This window comes from Eubalaena glacialis, chromosome 3 (genome assembly GCF_028564815.1).
Source record: "Eubalaena glacialis isolate mEubGla1 chromosome 3, mEubGla1.1.hap2.+ XY, whole genome shotgun sequence".
In the NCBI taxonomy this organism is placed as follows: Eukaryota; Metazoa; Chordata; class Mammalia; order Artiodactyla; family Balaenidae; genus Eubalaena; species Eubalaena glacialis.
Genome location: NC_083718.1, coordinates 79,317,448 through 79,338,835, shown reverse-complemented (window position 1 = coordinate 79,338,835; position 21,388 = coordinate 79,317,448). Strand labels below are relative to the sequence as shown.

At 41.7% G+C, this 21,388-nt stretch overlaps 1 protein-coding gene across 1 annotated transcript; it reads right to left on the bottom strand.

Moving 5' to 3' along the window:
- Positions 1–2,739: 2,739 nt before the first annotated feature.
- Positions 2,740–17,464, bottom strand: CD5L (CD5 molecule like). Its single transcript, XM_061183815.1, has 5 exons — positions 17,254–17,464; positions 6,453–6,776; positions 5,330–5,647; positions 4,475–4,795; positions 2,740–2,756 (listed from the first exon to the last, which is right to left on the bottom strand). The coding sequence occupies exons 1-5, from the start codon at positions 17,462–17,464 to the stop codon at positions 2,740–2,742; spliced, it is 1,191 nt and encodes a 396-aa protein (XP_061039798.1).
- Positions 17,465–21,388: the final 3,924 nt, after the last annotated feature.

Here is a 21,388-nt window from a genome sequence, read left to right as displayed (position 1 = left end):
TTAGGTAGTAAAACTATTCTGTATGATACTCTAATGGTGAATACACATTTATAAATTTGTCCAAACCCATAGAACAACACCAAGAGTGAACCCTAACGTAAACTATGGAATCTGGGAGATAATGACATTTCAATGTAGGTTCATTATTTTAGCAAATATACTACTCTATTGGGAATGTTGAGAATGGGGGAAGTTATGCATATGTGAGAGCAGGAGGTGTATGGGAAATCTTTGTACCTTCCACTGTGTTTTGTTGCGAACCTAAAATTGTTCTTAAAAAAAATAATAAAGTCTTAAGATACACACCAAATAATGTTGGCAAGGAATTCTCCAGGAGCATCTTGCATGGTTTTTAGAAAAAAAAGTATGTGTGTGGGGGGTCAGAAGACCATCAAAAATAAGTATCCAAAATAAAATATAATTTATAGTAAAATAAAGTGAGTGAGCCAAGTCTCACATTTCCTGATTAGCATGGAATATTAGATATCTAGAAGCTTTTGAGGAAGCCAAATGATCATCAGAAATATTTTTGGTGAGCTTTGAAGGAATGCAATTGATTTTTTAAAATACTATTTATATCTGTTTTAGTCAGACTAAACTAACTGCTGTAAAAACCACCTCAACACCTCAGTGACTTAACACAAATAAGGTTTATTTCTTATTCATGACACAGTCAGCAGAGTATGAGTCATTCAGAGATCCACACTGTCATTCAGAGATCCAGGCTCCTTCCATCTTCTGGGTCTGCCCTCCCTTAGGTCTTTGGGGTCTTCTCTAACAAGCCAGCAGGTAAGGAGAGAAAGAGCATTGAGAAGGCACACAATTGTTAACTGCCTTGATATGAAAGTGTCATAAATTATTTCCACTGTGAGAATGGGACATATGGTCCCACCTAGATCAAAGGGACACCTGGGAGCCCTAGTTACTTGAGAAGCCTGGGACCATCAGGCAGCAAGTCCAAATGGGGACTGATTGTGGCCAATTTGCAGCTGCAGCCTCAGGGTAAACTCCCAGGGGTGGGTCCCCTCCCCACTGGAGATTATGTAGGTGCTTGGTGTTAGGCTCTAGCTCCACAGACCTGGAGGCCCGTTGCTGCCCAGGACTCCTGTAAGAAAGTGTAGTGAGCAAGTGCATGCTGAACACTTCGGGGGTAGCTAGGGATCTGGAACTGGGCAAGTGTCAGGAGATGCCTGTTACAGGACAGGTACTTGGAGGATAAGGTGTATGCCAACTGGCAACTCCTAAAATACCCAATGGGTAATATTCTCATTGAATGAAGACCTCCAGTTTACTGCACTGCTTTGCTAGGGTGGGGGCAGGAGTCTGGTTGGGGTATCTTCTATAACACAAACTTGGGATAGACTAGTGGCATGTCCAGGAAGAAGAAACAAACATGAATATTTGTGAGCACTGTCAGTCCTTGTCACTATGCTAACTTCTTCAGGCTCTGATGTACTATTTCATCCATGTCCACTTTGGAAATCAAGATAAACAGCCATCTTCTTGGGTCAGGGAACAATTTTCTCCTGGACAGTGCTAATAGGCTGGTGTCAACTATGACTTTCAGCTTCTCAGTTTCCTCTATTTAAGTGGCACATTCTTATTAGATGTCCAACGCTACCTCTTAGGCTTCTGTCATGTCTTGCCTTCTGCATTGGATCACCCGGCCTCTTCCAAGAGGTGTTATTTTTATCTAATTTGTTCTCAGGGGTCTTGCTAAGTAGGAATTTTACAAAAGGAATTTTAATGTAGAAATTAAGGGGAAATCAAAGTTCCTTTTGTGAAATGCCAATCCTGTTCTACTCTACTTAGGATAAAAGAGCTTTTCAATGACTCAATCAAGGCAGTTCAGCAGGCCTCTAGATTCTAGATATAATACTGTGCAGTTTAGGGAACATGATACTAGTCTGTAGGGAAAATCAGGAAGACCTGAGATAACTGATCAGATAAAGGCAAAATCTCTTTGAGTAGACAGGATAGATCTCAAAATGTCTGTTAAGGCATTTTCTTCTCTTCTATGAAGCTAGGTTTCTTTACATATTTTCCCGTTATAAGAAATAGACAGGGAGAAAGTTCTCCATCCAGAGGAGAGAGCTATATTACACATAAGATTGCATCTGCTGGCAGATTGCATCTTCTACCTAATCCTGCCTAAAAGGTCATCCCTGTAAAGCTGAGACACCTGCTTCCTCTTGGGTAGAAAGAGTATATCACAGAGAGAGGCAACTGTTGAGACTGTGAGATCTACTTTATTAGAAAGCATAAATGTAGGCATATTACAGGTACTCGGCTCAGCCTCAGAATCTAAAGTTGTCAGTTTTTAGAATTAAGTCATGATTCTCTCCTTAGTATCATTCTATCTTGCCTCAGACTTGCAGATCCTAAAGTCCGAGTTGACAGAATTAAAATGATATCATCTGGTTGGCATGAGGCATGACTCTGGACCTCCCTAAACTCTTTCTGCATCTCTTCCTTTCCCTTCTCCTAGTGGCAGCTCCATAGCCAATAAATACATTTTTCCTTGGAAAAATTATAGTGAATTTGTGAGATTCTTCTTGTTCAATGTACACCATGTTGGCAAGATGTATATGGATGGTCAACAAAGATATTTTATTATGGGCATTCAGGGAGTGTGATATTTTTTTCCAAGTGTCGTGAAAAGGTCTAGGATTACAGGATACTGCACTGCTCTTGAAAGAATGGTCTACTTTCATCAAAGAATAGGAGAATATTCAGATGTTAATTGTTGTGATCACCTAAAGGTTAAGAAAAAGCGTTCAAAAAGACTCTAAGCTTTCCCCCAACTTTCATGTAATTGTTAACCCATATTCCCCTTCAAATGTTCTTTTGTTGTCTCATTCCTTTCATGTTCTTTACAGACATAGATCTTGTCTTGAAAAGGGCCTGTAGTGGTCAAAGTAACAGGCCTGGGGATGCCAGGCTGGTTGAGAAGAAGCAGGAGAGGCCAGAACCAATGCCAAAGGGTCAGCAGTGAGGAGAGGGCGACTAGGAGCTCATCTTCCCCAGCAAGAGAGAATTCAACAGCTCACATCTCCAGGCAATGATAGGGGTGCTTGGCTCTGAGAGCAAAGTATAAGCAGAGTGTTCAGATTCCTGCTGAGGGGCTGAGGGAGTGGTAGCTAAGCCTGCAGGCTCAGTGCTCATGCCAGGCCATTCTGGCCCAGGAGAAAGCAAAAGACTCTCAGGGCCTGCAGGGATCAGGTCAAGCATCAAGAAGGCCAGGCTACAGTTCTGTAAAGAAAAGAAGAATGTACAGTAAGGATGGGGACATGCCAAGGGGGGATTATTTCATTCAGTCACAAAGAGGCCAAGAAAGAAGACTGGGTTCCAGAATAGGAAACAGAGACCCTCCCAGACCTAATCACACACGTATCTCACACTGATGTGAACCATGTCAGAATCTGGTACAGTGCCCCAGGCACTTAATTCAACCAACTCCCCTATGAGTCACAAACAGTATTCACATATATTAACACTTCTCACCTTCACACAATCACAAAACTCTTCAAGAGGAATGGGACAAGTGTCTCCCTTTTTACCAGTGAAAATACTGAGGTCTTGAGTAGTTAAGTGGCTATCTAAGATTAACTAGCCTCAGAATGGCAGCAGCAAGGCTCAAACCCTAGTCTTCTGTCACTAAAGCCCTCCTTTTCTGGGCACTAGCTGCTCTTCATATCTTTGGTCCACTATCAGCTCTTACCCAGTCCCATAGCTGAGTATTTAACCAGGCAGCCCTGCACGCCAGTTTCCCACCCTGATTAAAAAGCTGGGCTTCAGAACTGTGACTCTCTTGAGTCAGTCACCCAAGGGCTATGCTTGCATTTCCGGACTCACATCGGGACAGGATTTCTTCCTTCACTCCCCCATAGAGGTCTACAGTTCAGGGTTAGTATCCCAGCTTCTCTAGAAAGACACTCATGGGCATTCCCAAAGAGCCCCCTACCCCAGCCCTATTCCCACAGGTTAACTTAATATCTGGGGAGTGACGATAGGTAGAATGAGAGGGACCATTTTCTATAATTTAAACTTAGAGTTTGAGGACTGAGGTCATCTAAGACAACTAATGCTGAGCTAAGAGTCAATACTGGTCATTTTAGTTCTGCCCTGTCATTTGAAAACAACTTTTATGATTTTGGAAAGTTACTTATTGACTGACTCTTACTTTCTTCATGTTTAATATAAAGGTGTTAATTCAATAATTTTCAAAATGCTTTTTGTTCTCACATTCAATAACTGTATGGTATGGGTTTTTTCAAGTATTATTATTATTATCAGTCTATTCACTACTAGAATGTCTCAATTAAATTCCTTGAAGAACATATAAAGTAGGTGACTATTATGGGCAGCTGTACGGCACTGGTAGAATAACCCTTATCCTCAGAGTTCACCCCCACCACCCCCTTCTTCACCTCCCTCAATCTCAGTCCCCTTGGGTTCCATCTACAGGACTTACCTAAGCAGGTCATGGCCACATCTTCCTTGTGGTTGCAGTTGTGATGCCCCCAGAACCTGTGCCGACACTGCTCCAGGGACTGCTCCTTCCCTGAGCAATGAACATCATCTAGCCAGATGCGGCCAGCTCCAAGGCCAAAGTTTCTCCGGGCTTTGGCAGATAGAAAGATTGACTCCCCACAGCCCAGTTGCTTGCACACCACCTGTTCCTCCTTTTCTCCCCAGCCATCATCACAGACAGAGCCCCATTCGCCCTTGTGCAGCACCTCCAGTCTCCCAGAGCAGCGGGTGTCTCCTCCTACCAGCCTCAAGTCAAAGGGATCTGTAGGGTCAGAGGATGGAGAGAGGCAACGGAAAGAAGAAAAAATAACATCATCTACATCCTCATTCAAATCCCATCAGCACTTTTGAAACTCTTTACCTGTGTTTCTGTGATTATAACCCTTGCTCCAGGTTCCAACCCATGTGGCCCAGGGCCGTTTCCTTAACTAAGATCTTTTCACTTTCCCATCTATTTTATAAAAGTCTAATATTTATGAATGACTTTCTAGTAGTTTTTTAAAATTGAAGACTTCAACAAGTACATGGAATGGTGTGTCCTTTTCCTATTATATAGAATTCAATATAATAATAGTTCATATTAATATATTGCTTAATATCATTTAAAGCATTTTCATATACAAAGGCAAGTATCATTATCTCCATTTTAAAAACAAGACAATTGATGAGCAGCACAATTAAATAACTTTGCCATGGTTATGTGATGCATGAGTAGTTCTCTGTAAACATTGGTTGAATAGAATTCCATTTAATCAAATTCATGAATGAACCTAGTCGCTGGACTTATAGGCATTACCTTCGCATTCGACCCATGTGTCCTCATCATGGGTGCAGTTATTCTTCCCCCAGAGCCCAGAAGGGCAATCCTGAAGACTTTCTTCTTGTCCTGAGCATGACACCTCACTCAGCCAGATGGGCCCTTGGCCCTGGGTATCCTTGTTGCAGCATCTTTGGGTCAGTATGGCCCTCCCACACCCCAGCTGCCGGCACACCACCTTCGCGGCTGAGAGATTCCAGCCTGCTTTGCACACGGTGCCCCATTGTTCTTGGTGCTTCACCTCCACTCGCCCTTTGCAGTGATCAGGGCCACCAACCAGCCGCACAGTCTCTGGAACTGTGGGAAAAGAAAGATGAAGTATCTGCTCTTTGTAAGAACACATCCTTCCCAGAAAAGGGGACTCCTAACACTGAATTTTTCTAAGAAATAAGAATGAGACCTCATCATCAGGGTGCAAGAATTTGGTGATTGTTTCTCTGATAACAAACTGTGGGGTAACAAAGAGAAGACATGAACTAGTCCCTTAGCCAAATCACAGTCTAATGGAGGAGGAGATAGACACAGAGAGAGAAATTATTAATACATAGAAAGCAAATATATGAATGGAGCAAAGGAATACAACAACAACAACAATTATATATATATATTCACATATATATGTATGTATGTGTATATATATATGTATAAATATATATGTGTATATATATATAGATATACACACAGTTGTTGTGTTTTGGTTTCCTATGAGTGTCTCTTGTCTACCGAGCTAGATGGTGGACTCCTTGAGAACTGAAAAAGCATACATTATACTTTGGGAGCTCAGTTCTTCCCCATAACACCACCTGAGCTCTAGATACAAATGTTTAGTGGTTGTTGGATCTGTGCATGTTTGTGTGTGTGAAGAAGAGAAACAGGTTCTCATATAGATTGAAACTAAGAGAAAATCATTAGTTCAACCAAGGATGAGTAGCAACTGTAGCTGAGGATAATGTTTGTCTCCAGGGTCCACAACTGAGGAAGTGTAAGATGTGAAGGACAAGGAGCCAATTAGCCATTAGTTCATGGTGGAGAATAAGGACAAAGAGTGGTCATGTGGGGTGTGGGCAGCTGGCAGATAGTCCTTGAGCCCTGCCATACTCACTTTCACACTTTGCCCCTGCATCCTCATTGTGGGAGCAATCAAAAACATCTTCCTCTTGCTCACAATCAATCAGTTTACTTTCCATCCCACTGCAGCTGACCACTTGGATGAGGACTTTTTGATCTTTTTCTGCCAATGGCTTATATAAAATACCACTGGGTGCCCCTGTGGCTGCTCCACAGCCCAGCTCCCGGCACACCACTTCCACATCTTTCATGTCCCAGCCGTCATCACACACGGTGCCCCACTGGCCGTCCCGTTCCACTTCCACCCGCCCTTCACAGCGATGGCGACCTCCCACCAGTCGCACTCTGGATGAAGACTCTGCAAATAAATGAGATATTGGCTGGAGATCTGGGAGGAGCCCAGAGAGTACTCAGGCATGTATGCAGTCTTCTTAGAACTCTTCCACCACTTCCAGTGTGTGGAAAATTGAGGGATGAGAAAGGAGGGGCCAAAAGGGAAGAGGAGGAAGAGGAGCTTCAGGACTCCATCTCTGAGTTCTAGTCCGGCTACACTCTTAATTGTACCCTACCAAGAAACTCCACTTCAAGACACCTAGATATGACTGCTAGTTTTCAAAAACCAGCAGTCATATCTAGGTGTTTGAAGATTAAGAGAAAGAGGTTCGTTGAGCATCCAGCAGAGTTTTTAGAATCTCTGGTGGTCAGGATCAGAAGGACCTATAGAGATCATCAAGTCTACCCCACCATTTCACTGATGAAGAAAATGATCCTCATGAAATTCAAGGTAATATGGTCACACTGTCAAATAGTGGAAACCCCGGGTCAGAACAGGAGTGTAAAGATGATACCTGTTTTTGTTCTTTCTTCCTCATGACTCTGTCTCCCCCCATTGCAGCTAGATTGAGGCAAGGTGTCTGGATATAATTTGGGCTGAACAACCTGACTGTCTCTCCCAGTATCAATGATCCACCCCGACTCATCCTTGCTACTTCTATGACATTTTCCCATGTCCAAGAACCCAGCTCAGAAGAAATACAGAGAGTACTGGGTAAAGGAAGAGTCAGAGCCTCAGAGTCTCAGGGCCCCAAAACTGAGTCTAGAGGATTCTAGGGGTTGGGAGTAGGAGATATGCTTCACAGAGCCTGCAGATACGTTCTGAGGAATCCAGGACTTGTTTCTGCTTCTTGACTACAACCGTGAGGTAGAAAAGACTAATAGAAATTCTTTCCCTTCTACTAAGACTTAGATGTGGAGTAGAGATGGTAGTGTAAGGAGACCAGGGAAGAGTCCATCAGGAAACAAACTTCTGGATACTACATTCCAGGTATTGTTTTACGAACTCAGAGAATAGTGATGACAAAATAGTTAGCATTGTTGCCCTCAAAGAGATTATATTTAATAGGCTTGAGGCAATCCTGCCAAGTCCTCTCAGCCCCAGAGTGATAGAGTGATAAAGAAAACCTAAATTTGCCATGCCTCCATGGAGAGGTCTGTTGAACCTGGAGGGGCCACATTCAGACTGGTGGTCTGTGATCTATTAGAATATGAACAGTATAACATGTGACAACATGGGCCACATGGAATGACCCAGATCCCTGCAAGAATGGAATACAATTTCTCAGGACCAGATTTTCCACTGCCTACCTTGTCTCAACTCTGCATAAACTCCCTAGAACTTGGCATCAACCCCAGAAGAAGCTGTTGGGTGAAAAAAGTCTGACCTGATTTTAAACTGCGTTGGGAAGTTTATGTTTGGTTTGTTCATTTGTTTTTGTTCTCCTTTTCTTCCATAATTTCTTGAGGGAAGCAATATGAAGAATGGAGGTTAGAGATAGAAATGAAAATAAAACTATAAAAAACTAAGAAAAGTCTCCATTTTTGCACACCAAAGTTTAAGGCATATATATCTGAGTACAAATATAATTCAAGAAGAGTCATCTAGAAATAACTTTTGGGTCATTGTAACTAAGATTAGAGCTTGGATAGGCATTATTGTGTACTCCAGCAAATATTAGCTATCAGAATCATGCATAGGTTATTTCATTTTATTTTGAATGATAAAACTCTGGTTTTAAATCAGTTTTCATTTTCATGAAGTGGAGGACTAGAACACCTCCTAAGAAAGAAGAAATACGTTTTTAAAAAGAGACAGAGAGACAGTGAGAGAGAGAGAGAGAAACACAGAATAAGTATAAAAGAAATCCAGGGGCTTCCCTGGTGGCGCAGTGGTTGAGAATCTGCCTGCCAATGCAAGGGACACGGGTTCGAGCCCTGGTCTGGGAAGATCCCACATGCCGCGGAGCAACTGGGCCCGTGAGCCACAGCTACTGAGCCTGCGCGTCTGGAGCCTGTGCTCCGCAACAAGAGAGGCCGCGACAGTGAGAGGCCTGCGCACCGCGATGAGGAGTGGCCCCCGCTCGCCACAACTAGAGAAAGCCCTCACACAGAAACGAAGACCCAGCACAGCCAAAATAAATAAATAAATAAATTTAAAACCACTGCCTCTTCCCTTACACCATGATGCAGTCACATTAAAAGAAAAAAAGAATGAAAGAAATCCAGCTTGAGGGGAGAGAAGGTGTGAGAAAAGATTTGAAAACTATAGAGAAGAACAGAGGGGCTCGTCAGTGCAGTGTGTCCTAGGCAGTGTTTTAGCTTACTTAATTAACTGAGGTCTTGAAAGAGGGACCCAGGGGTGGAGGAGCAACATCTTAGGATGTGAGAAGGCTATAAAGAGAGCAGGTGTCTCCCGGCACTTGCAGTAAGGGATAGCCCTGGAGGCCAGAGAAGAAAGACCAAGTAATCTGAGTATTGGACTAAGACCCAGAAGCAGCACTCCTTTAAGGAATCAAACTGCATCCCTCAGGGTGTAAAATCCTCCACATTCATAGCGGAGTTTGTAGCTGCCCCTCTCTGGTAAAGCCTCTACTATCAAGAGAAAGACTAGGGCTTCCCTGGTGGCGCAGTGGTTAAGAATCCGCATGCCAATGCAGGGGACACGGGTTCGAGCCCTGGTCCGGGAAGATCCCACATGCCATGGAGCAACTAAGCCCGTGAGCCACAACTACTGAGCCTGCGCTCTAGAGCCCGTGAGCCACAACTACTGAAGCCCACATGCCACAACTACTGAAGCCCGCGTGCCTAGAGCCCATGCTCCGCAACAAGAGAAGCCACCACAATGAGAAGCCCGCGTGCTGCAACAAAGAGTAGCCCCCACTCGCCACAACTAGAGAAAGCCTGTGCGCAGCAACGAAGACCCAACGCAGCCAAAAATAAATAAATAATTTTTTTTAAAAAAAGAGAAAGAGTAGGTTGAAGGGATAATGTCATAGAAACTCATAATCAACAACCAATCCCCTTGATTTTGGACCATCAGAGCCTTCCTCTTCCACAGACTAATTCTCTCTTTGCAGCCCCTTTCTCTCCTCAGTTGAACTGTTTGTGCTCTGCCCAAAGACTCCTCACAGAAATGGCCAGTGGTGGCTGAAATCCAGCCTGCACTCTGCTGGTGAAGCCATATGCTGCACAGAAGCTGATGCATTTCTAGTTCAATGGTACCATTAAAGCTGGCAGAGAGAACTGGAAATGGTAGAATTCAGCAGAGCAAAAGGAAGTTTGTTTCCCAGGGGGTGAGGTGTCTTCTGAGCCTGAAACAAAGCCATCTGCTACTTAGAGGTGGCCGAGAGCCTTGGGTCACAGAAGCCAAGTGGAGAGGAATCCTCTTGCAAGATAAACCACCCAACTTTTTTCTTATGTGGAAATCTACCCACATGAGACTGAGTGGGTGGGTTGGGAAACCAGAAAGGAAATCTACTTGGGCTGTTTTGAACCAGAGGCTCTCTCCATGGCCCAGAGAAATTTCAGAATTTCCACTCTCCAGAGCTTAAAGTCCTCCCCCATAGGAACCCAAAAATCTTACCTAAGAGGCCAAGTCCATTGCAAAAGGCTGAGGAAAAAAGAGAGAAGTGAATGAGATCATGTAGTCAATTTCCAACGCTTTGTTCGAAAACGCAACTCTCTAGAAAGCCTTTGCCAAACTTTGTGGGACAGTTAGAGTGGTAGATACGCAGCCTCCAAAGTTAGTCCTTGTTGAGACCTTCTCTTCCTGGAATGACCAGTCTCAAAGGACACATGAACACTGACTAGGAACCACAAAACCAGTTCTACCATAGCTAATTGACCCGTCATGTTCCCTTTACATCTGATGTTGGCTCTACCCCAGGCATGGATAGATTTGGTTTTCTATTCTAGTCAATTAGACTGATTGGTGATTACCACCTAAAGTAAAAGTGTGGTGATGCAGCATCTGGGCTCAAAAGGAAAGCATGCTGGAGGCCTCTGGGCAGACACACTGGTTGGGGAAGATAAAAATGTCATGGGAGGCAGCACAAAGCATAGGGAGAAATGGCAGGATATGTCTGTGTTCCCTGACACTGCATTTAGACCAGGGTCAGCAAACTTCTTCTGTAAAGGGCCAGATTGTAAATATTTTAGGCTTTGTGGGCCATATAGTCTGTTCTAACTACTCGACTCTGTCATTGTAGCATGAGTGCAGCCATATATATATAAATGAATGAGCATGGCCATGTTCCAATAAAACTTTATTTATGGACAATGAAATTTAGATTTTATGTCATTTTCATGTGTCACAAAATATTATTCTTCTTTTGATTTTTTCCCACCGTTTACAAATGTAAAATCCATTCTTAGTTTGCAGTCTGTAGTTTGCTGAACCCTGATTAATAGGTCAGAAACAGTCCTATGTTGAGTTCCAAACTTCCAGGTTTAAGCACCAGCACATCTTTGAACCATCAGAGTTTCTTCCTACAGGATATCTACATGATCAGACTCTTCTATTCATTAGACTCCCTCCTAATGCTGTAGAGAGAGTCCTGAACACTGCTGAGTGTCAGTGGCCTTTGAACTGCAGAACTCATCATTCCCAACCCCCGCCTGCCATCCCATCTTATAGGATCTTTCTGAAGGAGTTAATATCTTTGGACTTCCAGCCTAGAGCTTTTTAGGTAAATCTATGTATTTCATTGGCTTGTCCTGGAATATTTTCTTCCAAATACTTGCTTTCCAAATAATTTCTTAATAACCCCATGTCCTTAGTTTTCAGTATATGGCCACTCCCACACTCAATGAGACCTTGTGTGTAATTGTCTAAAACTCAAAATTATATTATACATAACACCCTACATGTCTAATAAAGAACACAAAACATGTGTACATGCAAAGGAAACTGAATGTGATGAACCTGATACGTAGGTGTGAAAGTGACATAGCCCAAAAGTGACTTGAATACTCTGTAGCAGGGTCGATGACTATGGGTGTCACAGATCAGGAAAGCTTCATGAAGGAGGTGTGACTGAAGGTAAGCCTGAGAAATTCAACAGCACCTTCATAATGGGTGGGACTATCTGTTGGGTGATATAAGGGGTGTATAGATGTTTAAGCATGTGGCCAGCATCCTGCATAGAACACACAAGTGCCCAACTGAGAAACCAGTGTGGGCTTCAGTGATGTACTGGATCATCAAGATAATTAAAATGGATGTGATTGATTAGGGAAGGGACCTAGCAGGTACTGTTATCTTGTGAAAATGTGCCTAACAAACGTCTGAGGAACATACCATTATCTTTATTTCATAGATGAGAATGAGATTTCAGAGAGATATGGTAACTTTAAGATTCAGACAGCTAAGAAATCAAAGAGCAAGGATTGAAACTCAGATCTCTTTGATTCCAAAATCCCCATTTACTCTAAATTAATCTAAGCAATAAGAAGCTGGGAAAAACTAGGGAAACATTATATGAAGCACATTTGAAAGGAAATTGTACAATATGATAAATGAAAGGTGTTTGTCCTGCAGTTCTACTTCCCTTTCTTGCTTTACCTCCTGCTAACCTTGGTCCATTTATTTGTCTTTTTATAAATAGTGCATTTAGGAAAATTTATGTGATAAGGCGATGGGATAAATTATTACAAATTTGTTAGTGCAAATATAGTGAAATAGGAAATTTTCTGGTAATCAAGGTGGATTATAAATTGGGTATAGATTAAGTGGCTTTGGGGATTTAGAATAATTGCCAGATATAGAGAAAAGAGGAGAGCAAGGAAGAGCCTTTCCTTGAATGATACCTAGATCTGCACCAGATGGGCAAGGAGAGGATTCCCCCAATCAAAGTTCCAGAGTATTCTGAAGCCTAGACCAAAAGGAGCAGAAATACTCACCAAGGATCAAGAAGAATAGCAGAGCCATGACCCAGGTAGCTGAAGATGGTGAGCTGAATCGTAAGGCTGGAAGGAAGCCCCAGAACAGCAATATTCAGCTTTGGTTGCAAGTGTGCTGGGAGGAGGGAAGGAGGCAGGTCCTGCCTGCAGCAGAGGCTTTATCAGATGACCAGAAACTAATGGGCTCAGGGGGCAGAACTGATAGAGCTGGACTTGCTGAATTCAGCATGTCCCCAGAGGAAGGGAGGTGGCCGGAACTGGCAGAAAGATGCTGAAAACAAAAGAAAACAATCAAAAGATTCCCAAGCTGTTATGATTTGGTTCAGCTGTAATCCCAGCTCCATCAACCTCTGCTTCAGTCCCTTCACTATGTAAACAGGGGAAACAACTCCCATAAGGAAAGGCAAGTACCAAGAATGGGGTCATTTCACATTAGAATATCAAGCAATGCTTGTCCCCCATGTATGGTTTGTGGGGGGCAATAGGCCAATTTCAATTCTTTCCTTCCAGGTGGAAGTGACTAGAAAATATAGAAGGCAGAGATCACAGAACAACTCCAGAGTTGCCCTTGTAGGCACCATAATCCACAGTCAAGATGGTAATCCAGAGTCAAGGTGTCAATCTCTGCAAATAAGGCTGGATTTATTTCCTTCAAACCAGATTTTCCAGTGCTAAGCAGAAGGCCTAGGACTTGGATCCGCTTTTCTTCTATGCTTGTCCTCGTTTATGCCCATCTTTGGAAGTTGAATGGAAACAAGTCCTTATGGTAATGAAATCAAGTCATTCCTAAGTCTAAGATATGGTGGGCAGGGATTGAGTAGCAAGACCCTCAGTATTCCCAGGTCTCCATGCCTTGCTATTAAGTATAGCTTTGTTTCAAGAGCTCTTCAACTCTAGACTACTCAAGAACTCAACTACATATGTTAGCATCACTCCCTACTATTTCAAACACGGTAATTTTGTCTCTCTAATGAAACATCTTAGCTTCTTTGTATATTCGGATCACTCTATACAAAAGATTAGTTCGTTATAGGTATTTATTTTTAATCCTGTTTTTCTTCCTATAATTTACATATTATTATATTCAGTAAAAAGTTTTTAGCTGCCATGTGTGTTAGGTGAATGCGATGGGTCAAGGGAGTACATTGATGAATAAGGGAGAGTTTGGTGTTCCAAAATGATATGGTCTAGTGATTGTAGTAGCACGTAAAAACAGCTGTAAGAGAGGAAGGTATAAGAAACTTTGGGAACACAGTGTAGGAAATGGTCACCTTTCCTTGGTGCTAATAATAGACTTTAGAGAGATGATGACATTTGAACAGGAATTAAAGGATGAGTAGAAGGGAGAATCAGAATGGGAAAAGACTTTGCTGTGCATATGCAGACAAATGAAACAGTATTACCTATTTAAGCAATGACAGGTAGTTTGGAATGGCTGGTCACAGCCTGCTTGGCGATCAGGTGTCAGGAGATATTGGTGTTGAAATGTGAAAACACTAGGTGATATGAAGGTATCAATAGGATCCAGATGATGGAGAGTCCATTATAAATGGTTTTGTAAATGCTAATTACTCACATTCCAACTCCTGCAGATTCTGAAATGATGCAGTAAGAGACACAGAATTCAGAAAAGGCTCAAAACATCAGCTTTACTTTGAGGAATCTAGATTAGTTTGCAACTGGGATCCAAGATCCTATGCTTTTACCTTCAGCCTTCAGAAGTCAGACCTGCCCTACTGAGTTTTCGCGTGGAGGAGAAAAGACTTCATGTGGCCTGCAGACAAATCCACCAGAGAGCTCAGGCTTCAAGATTGAGATATATTTCTCCACATATAATGTAGAAGATTAAGTGAAAGAAAAGGAGAGAAAAAATAAAGACAAAAGCTTTCTCCCAACTATAGTATTTTATTAACAGAGTCAAGAACATGAAGAAAGGAAAAGGAAGCTCTTTCAATCAGAAAGAGCATTATGCTAAGGGAACAAGAAAAAACATTGAAGGATGGTATGTATTTTAGAGCATGCGTTCTGACTGCAGCTTGAAGGAGGAATTGGAATAGGGGAAGTCTGGAGTCAGGGAGATTCATGAAGAGACCACTGCACCAGTCCAGAGAGAGTAGAAGAGAGTCTAAACTGCCAGGGTGCCAAGGGGTGTCCAGGGGAGGGGATGGATATGAGAGAGAGTTAATTGTAGAATCTATAAGAAGACTTTGCTCTTTGGATGTGACCATAAGGAGTAAATAGTCATTTAAGATGATTCCCAGATTTCTGGAAGGAAAAAAATGTGACAGAAGGTGAAAATAAAAATAAATGTCAGCTACGGTAGGTAGAAAGTAGGACACTACACCACATAGTGTTTTGGGGGTGAAATGGAGGATAAGTTGCTTAACAGGAGCCAGGGAGTCTGGATTGGAGGGGAAGCTTCTGAAAAACGGTTAGGGTCTGAAATAATCACTGAGAGGGAAGGAGACCCTGGATAAAGACAAGCACTGGATTGAAAACCTGCATTTGCTAAGCGGCACCAATGTGCCCTGTCAAGCTACAATCAGGAGGTCAGTGTGAGATTATCAGCCTGACCGATTCAAAGTTGGAGCCTTGTAAGAAAATATGTTGGGAGCCTGACAGAGTCAGGGAGTCTGAGACGAGAAAGCAACTCAAGTGGCTGGCAAGACTTAGAGATCAGGAAATGGGTTGATAAAAAGTGAAAACAGAAATAAGTGGTAGGAAAGAGGATCTTACTGAGGAAGGGCTGGGGAAAAGGAAAGTGCTAGAAAGTTCAAGTGATGGAAAGTTGTTCAGAGATTTGGAGAGGAGTGGTTAGGGTTTTAGAGGAGAAGCAGTTCTGGGCAATGACAAGTCCCAATCAGCGAACTGAAAGAGAGTGAAGGTAGAAGTTTCAGAAGCTGAGGAGTTTAGGGAATTGAGAAGGGGTTATCAGTAGGAGGCTTATCCAGGTGAGGAAGATGGGGTGGGATGCAGGGAGTGGTAAGCCCAAAGCTGTGTGGAAGTAGACAATTGTCTGGAGAACATCAGTATATAAGACACATAAGAAAATAGAAGACCCTCTCTGGGGTACTGTAATGAAGGATGAGCTACATGCTCTGCTGGTTTAGCATCAAGGTGAAATCCCTCTGACAAATAACTGAGTATGTCAATTATTAGTGGTCTCTGTGAGAATAGGAAACCATCTGAGTTTTTCCCCTTGCATTCCCAGTGTTTGACATGCAATAAATGATTGTTGACTCTGTGAATGAATAAATGATTATATTACCAGCCAAAGAACATCACTGAGCAGTTAGAACCATAAGAAACATCGTCTTGGGACTTCCCTGGTGGCGCAGTGGTTAAGAATCCTCCTGCCAATGCAGGGGACATGGGTTCAATCCCTGGTCTGGGAAGATCTCACATGCCGTGGAACAACTAAGCCCATGTGCCACAACTACTGAGCCTGCACTCTAGAGCCCGTGAGCCACAACTACTGAGTCCACGCACCACAACTATTGAAGCACACATGCCTAGAGCCCGTGCTCCACAACAAGAGAAGCCACCGCAAGGAGAAGCCAGTGCACCACAACAAAGAGTAGGCCCTGCTCGCCGCAACTAGAGAAAGTCCACACACAGCAACGAAGACCCAATGCAGCCAAAAATATAATTAATTAATTAATTAATTTAAAGAGAAAGAAACATTGTCTCTTGTCCATCATGTCCACATTGTCTTGTATGGGCTGAGGGATAGAGACTTTAGAGTCCCTAAGAGAAAAAACTGGCATGGAATAAGTACTCTGTCTATCTGGGGTGTGCATAATCAAAGGATGATCTGAAGAGCTAATAGGATACTAAGTCAATCAGGTGTCTACCACCATAATAATGGGATAGATATTTTCCAGGAAGACCCATTTCAGTCACTCTTGGTGGGACAAGGTTTTTAATGTGTACCTATCTCACGCAGGATTGGCTTTAGAACTGGGTGGGGCTGAACCCACAGGTGAGAGTCAGTGGCGTGTGCTTCCTGGGTGGGAGAAGGTAAAGACTGACATCCTGAGATGGTTGTCAGAATGACTGGGGCTCACGGGCTGCCTTTCTATAATAAATGATCTGAAATCAGGCTTCTGGTGGGTGTGGCTGTCCTTTCCTGTGTACATCTGTAAACCCCTGTAAATAGCACCACTGATTCCCTTCTGTTGCTCTCATTTGTTTATCTGCCTCCCTCCCCCATAGCGACCAGGATGGAGAAGGAGCTCAAAATAAGGAATAGATCCAGGACTTGGGATTGAGGGAGCATGAGCACAGCCTTCAGGTATTTAGGAGAAAATTGCTTTGTGGTATTCCTGAGGAGATAACAAGACTTACATATGGACACTTCTGGAAAACATTTACTTTCAACTCATCATGAGAAAAATCTGAAGACAAAACAGATTGTCCCAGAGGACATGATCTATAACTGCAGATGTTTATTCATATGATCTGTTAATAGATTCCATTATTTATGGTTGGGTGATTATTATTAATTATTTTGTTGTCACCAAGTCTCAAAATTGCAAAAATATTCTAAACATCGTCAGGAAAAAGATCCTAAATCCTTATTAAAATTCCAGCATCACCTCTGTTGGGCTGAGGGCCCTTGTTCATGCTGAAGGACAGGCAGGACACCTGGGCTGTGGCCTCTATCAGGATGTGACAAAGGCTTAATGGCCTCTCACCCTTCAGGTACCAGAAGCAAGAAATCCAAGAAAGAGGAGAACGGGTGATGGCAGCCAAAAGAGTAAAGTCTGTAGGGAGGAAACCCTGTAAACCTGGCTGTCCTGTGTGCATCCTGCCTGGCTGTCCACTTCCTGCTGGCAGAAAACTGGCCCTAGCTGTCTTTATGTCCTTGGTGTGTGTTCTGGCCAGGGCACTTCAACCTGCTTTTCTGGACTTTCCTGGAATCATCCTTACAAAGAGGCATTACAGTGCAGAGGCTAAGAGCATGTGCTTTGGAGGCAAGTGGACCTAGTTAAAATTCCAACTCTGTCACTTAATAGCCATGTGGCCTTGAACAAATTACTTTGACCCTTTGGGGTAGTTCTGTTGAAGAGGATTTATACCTTTTTTGCTAGAATGATCAGTTTTCATTTCTGCCTTTTATTGAATAAATATTTAACTAATTTAATCTTGCTTAATCCACTTTCATGTTCCTTTTTTAAATGGGAAATCAAAAATGACAGCAAAGCAAGTAGCTTATAGAGTGACTCCTCAGATAAGCACCAAGCACAGAAGGCCAGCTCATTTCCTAATGGTAATTAGCCTTTATTAGTTTTTCTGTGCCTCAAAGTTGGTTCCCTGGACATCCCTGATCCTAAACCTAGTCCCTATGAAAGACAGACATTCCCATGTTTTAAAAAAAGCCCCTATTCTGGTAGTATAAGAATAAATGGTCAGTATGGGGCCCATGAGAAGACAGCAAGAGGAGCTGTCTGATGAACCAGCCACAGACTGGGCAGTTTCCCAGAGGTTACTAGACATCACTGCACTGTGCTGCCTCATCACTATACTTCAGTAAAAAAAAAAAAAAAAATTTAAGTAAATAACAATTGTAAATATCTATGTAGCCAACATTGCAGCACCTAAATTTATAATATAAATATTTACATATATGAAAGGAGAATTAGACAGCAAAACAATGATAGTAGGGGGAAATTTCCCAACAGTCCAGTAGTTAGGACTCCATTCTTCCATTGCAGGGGGCACAGATTTGATCCCTGGTTGGGGAACTAAGATCCTGCATGCTGTACAGCATAGCCAAAAAAAATAATAATAATAGGGGACTTCATTACCCCACTTTCAACAATGGATAATCATCAAGACAGAAAATCAATATGGAAATATCAGATGTAAACTACACATTAGACCAAATAGACCAAACCTAATAGATATATGCAGAACATTTCATTTAACATCAGAAGAAAACACATTCTTCTCAAGAGCATGTAGAATATTCTCCAGGATAGAACATATATTAGGCCTCAAAGAACTAGAAAAAGAACAAACTAAGCCCAAAGTTAGTAGAAGGGAAGAAATAACAAAGATCAGAGCAGAAATCAATGAAATAGGGATTAGAAAGGTGATAAAAAAAGATTAATGAAACTAAGAGCTAGTTTTGTAAAAAAGATAAACAAAACTGACAAAACTTTTGCTAGACTAAGGAAAAAGAGAGAAGACTCAAATAAATAAAAACACAGATGAAAGAGGAGACATTACAATTGATAACACAGAGGTACTAAAGATCATAAGAAACTACTATGAACAATTATATGCCAAAAAATTAGAAAACCCAGAAGAAATGAGTAAATGCCTAAAACATACAACCTACAAAGACTGAATAATGAAGAAATATAAAACCTAAAGAAACCAATAGCAATGGAAAAGATTGAATCAGTAATCAAAACTTCCCAAAAAGAAAAGTTGAGGACCAGATGGCTTTACAGAAAAATTCTACTAAACATTTAAAGAAGAATTAATACCAATCCTCCTCAAATTCTTCCAAAAGATTGAAGAGGAGGTAACACTGTCAAATTCATTTTATAAGACCAGCATTACCCTGGGACTAAAGACAGATAAGGAAACTACAAGAAAAGAAAATTACCAACCAATATCCCAGATAAACATAGATGCAAAAAACCTCAACAATATATACTAGCAAACAGAATTCAACAGCATATTGAAGGATCATATACCATGATCAACTGGAATTTAGCCCTGGGATGCAAGGATAGCACAAGATTACACAAATCAATAAATGTGATACAGGGACTTCCCTGGTGGTGCAGTGTTTACGAATCCACCTTCCAATGCAGGGGACACGGGTTTGAGGCCTGGTCTGGGAAGATTCCACATGCCATAGAGCAACTAAGCCCCTGAGTCACAACTACTGAGCCCACGTGCCACAACTACTGAAGCCCACACGCCTAGAGCCCGTGCTTTGCAACAAGAGAAGCCACCACAATGAGAAGCCCGCGCACCGCAACAAAGAGTATCCCCTGCTCGCTGCAACTAGAGAAAGCCTGCACGCAGCAACAAAGACCCAACATAGCCAAAATAAATAAATAAATAAATTATAAAAGAAAAATAAATGTGATACAGCTCAGAAACAAAATGAAGATTAAAAGTTGCCTGATCATCTCAATAGATGCAGAAAAATCATTTGACAAAATTGGATATCCTTCCATGTTAAAAGCTCTTAACAAATTAAATATAGATGGAATGTACCTTAACATAAAAAAGATCATATCTATCTATCTATCCATCTGTCTATCTATCATATATATATATGATGTATATATATATATATATATATATATGAAAAACCCACAGTTAACATCATATTTAACAGTGAAAAGCTGAAAGTTTTTCCTCTAAGATCAGGAACAAGACAAGGATATATAACTGCCCCATTCCTCACAGAAGACTTTGTCTTTTTTCATTAACTCTTCCTACCCTGCTCCTCCCTACTTCCTGAGGGGTCCCAAAGAGCAGCTAATGTATCGTGAAGAAAGTGAAGCAAAAAAGAAAAAAGACACTGATTACATCTCATTTCCTTGCTGCAGACTTCCAAATAGGAGTCAGCCCTAAGCTGAGAGAGGGGTGAGGAAGACACCATCAGATGAGAAAGTCAAGTTCTATAATGGACCAGATTTGTTCCATCATTTTCTTTTCTTTTTTTAAAAAATAAAAGAATTATTGATTGATTGATATTTATTTTTGGCCATGCCATGCTCGGCATGAGGGATCTTAGTTCCCAGACCAGGGATGGAACCGGTGCCCCCTGCAGTGGAAGCCTGGAGTCCTAACCACTGGACTGTCAGGGAATTCCCTGTCATTTTCTTTCTTTTCTTTCTTTTTTTTTTACTATCTGAGGAGACGACTACTTATCGATATCTGAAGGTGATTGGAAAATTTAGAAGATGTGCTAGAGATTTCTTTTAGTGGTGAAAAACAAAAAGATTCAATAAAGTTAGGGTAAGTTATTGGAAATAATAAAATTAATTTGTTTGCACCCTACCAAGAAATTTAATAAATTGAACTTTAATAAACTCAATAAAGTTATACTCAGTAATGTTTTGTGGAGAGGATGTTTACTTTGGAAATGAGAAGAAGAGATGAGTACTGTAAAATTGGGCATTGGGAGAACAAAGTTTGCAGCAGAGATGGCCACCATCCAGGTCACAGGGAAGAAAAGGACAGGATACAAAGTGCATGCTGATTATAATGTGACTCCCATTCAAAATGAAAACTCTGGTTTAGGCTAATAAATGTTTATTTTGAAAACATATAGTCTGATATTGGGTACTTTACACTGAGTTTCAGTATCAGACATATGTGAAGTATAGAATAAAACTTTCATACCACAACTCAGATGTGAAAGAATTTAAACTGTCCTTTTTATCTATATAACTGATCACATCTTAATTTTGAGTTCTCAGCCTTGATGAAGTCATAAGAAAAATTTATGTCTGATCTGAAAATCAGTGTGGTTTTGGTGAGAATGAGCCAACAGTGAACACTGTCTTCTCTATTGGGTAACTGAGAGTAGCAACAAATTTTACATGTTTCTGCAATTAAGCAAAACAACTGGCTACTAGGGAAATCTTGGGAGAAATTTGTACCCAAGAAATTCTAAACATTTTCACCACATTAGGGCATGATGTGAACTTCAGCAAGCCTGGGAACTTCAGATCTGAAAAAGTTCTATCCAATCTT

Coding starts and splice junctions, on each gene's coding strand:
- CD5L (XM_061183815.1), bottom strand. CDS start 17,464: ATGCACACAGGACAGCCAGGTTTACAGGGTTTCCTCCCTACAGACTTT. Junction 6,777..17,253: donor GGGCCCTCAGCCCAACAGAG/GTGATGCTGGAA, acceptor ATTTATTTGCAG/AGTCTTCATCCAGAGTGCGA. Junction 4,796..5,329: donor CACATGGGTCGAATGCGAAG/GTAATGCCTATA, acceptor CTGACCCTACAG/ATCCCTTTGACTTGAGGCTG.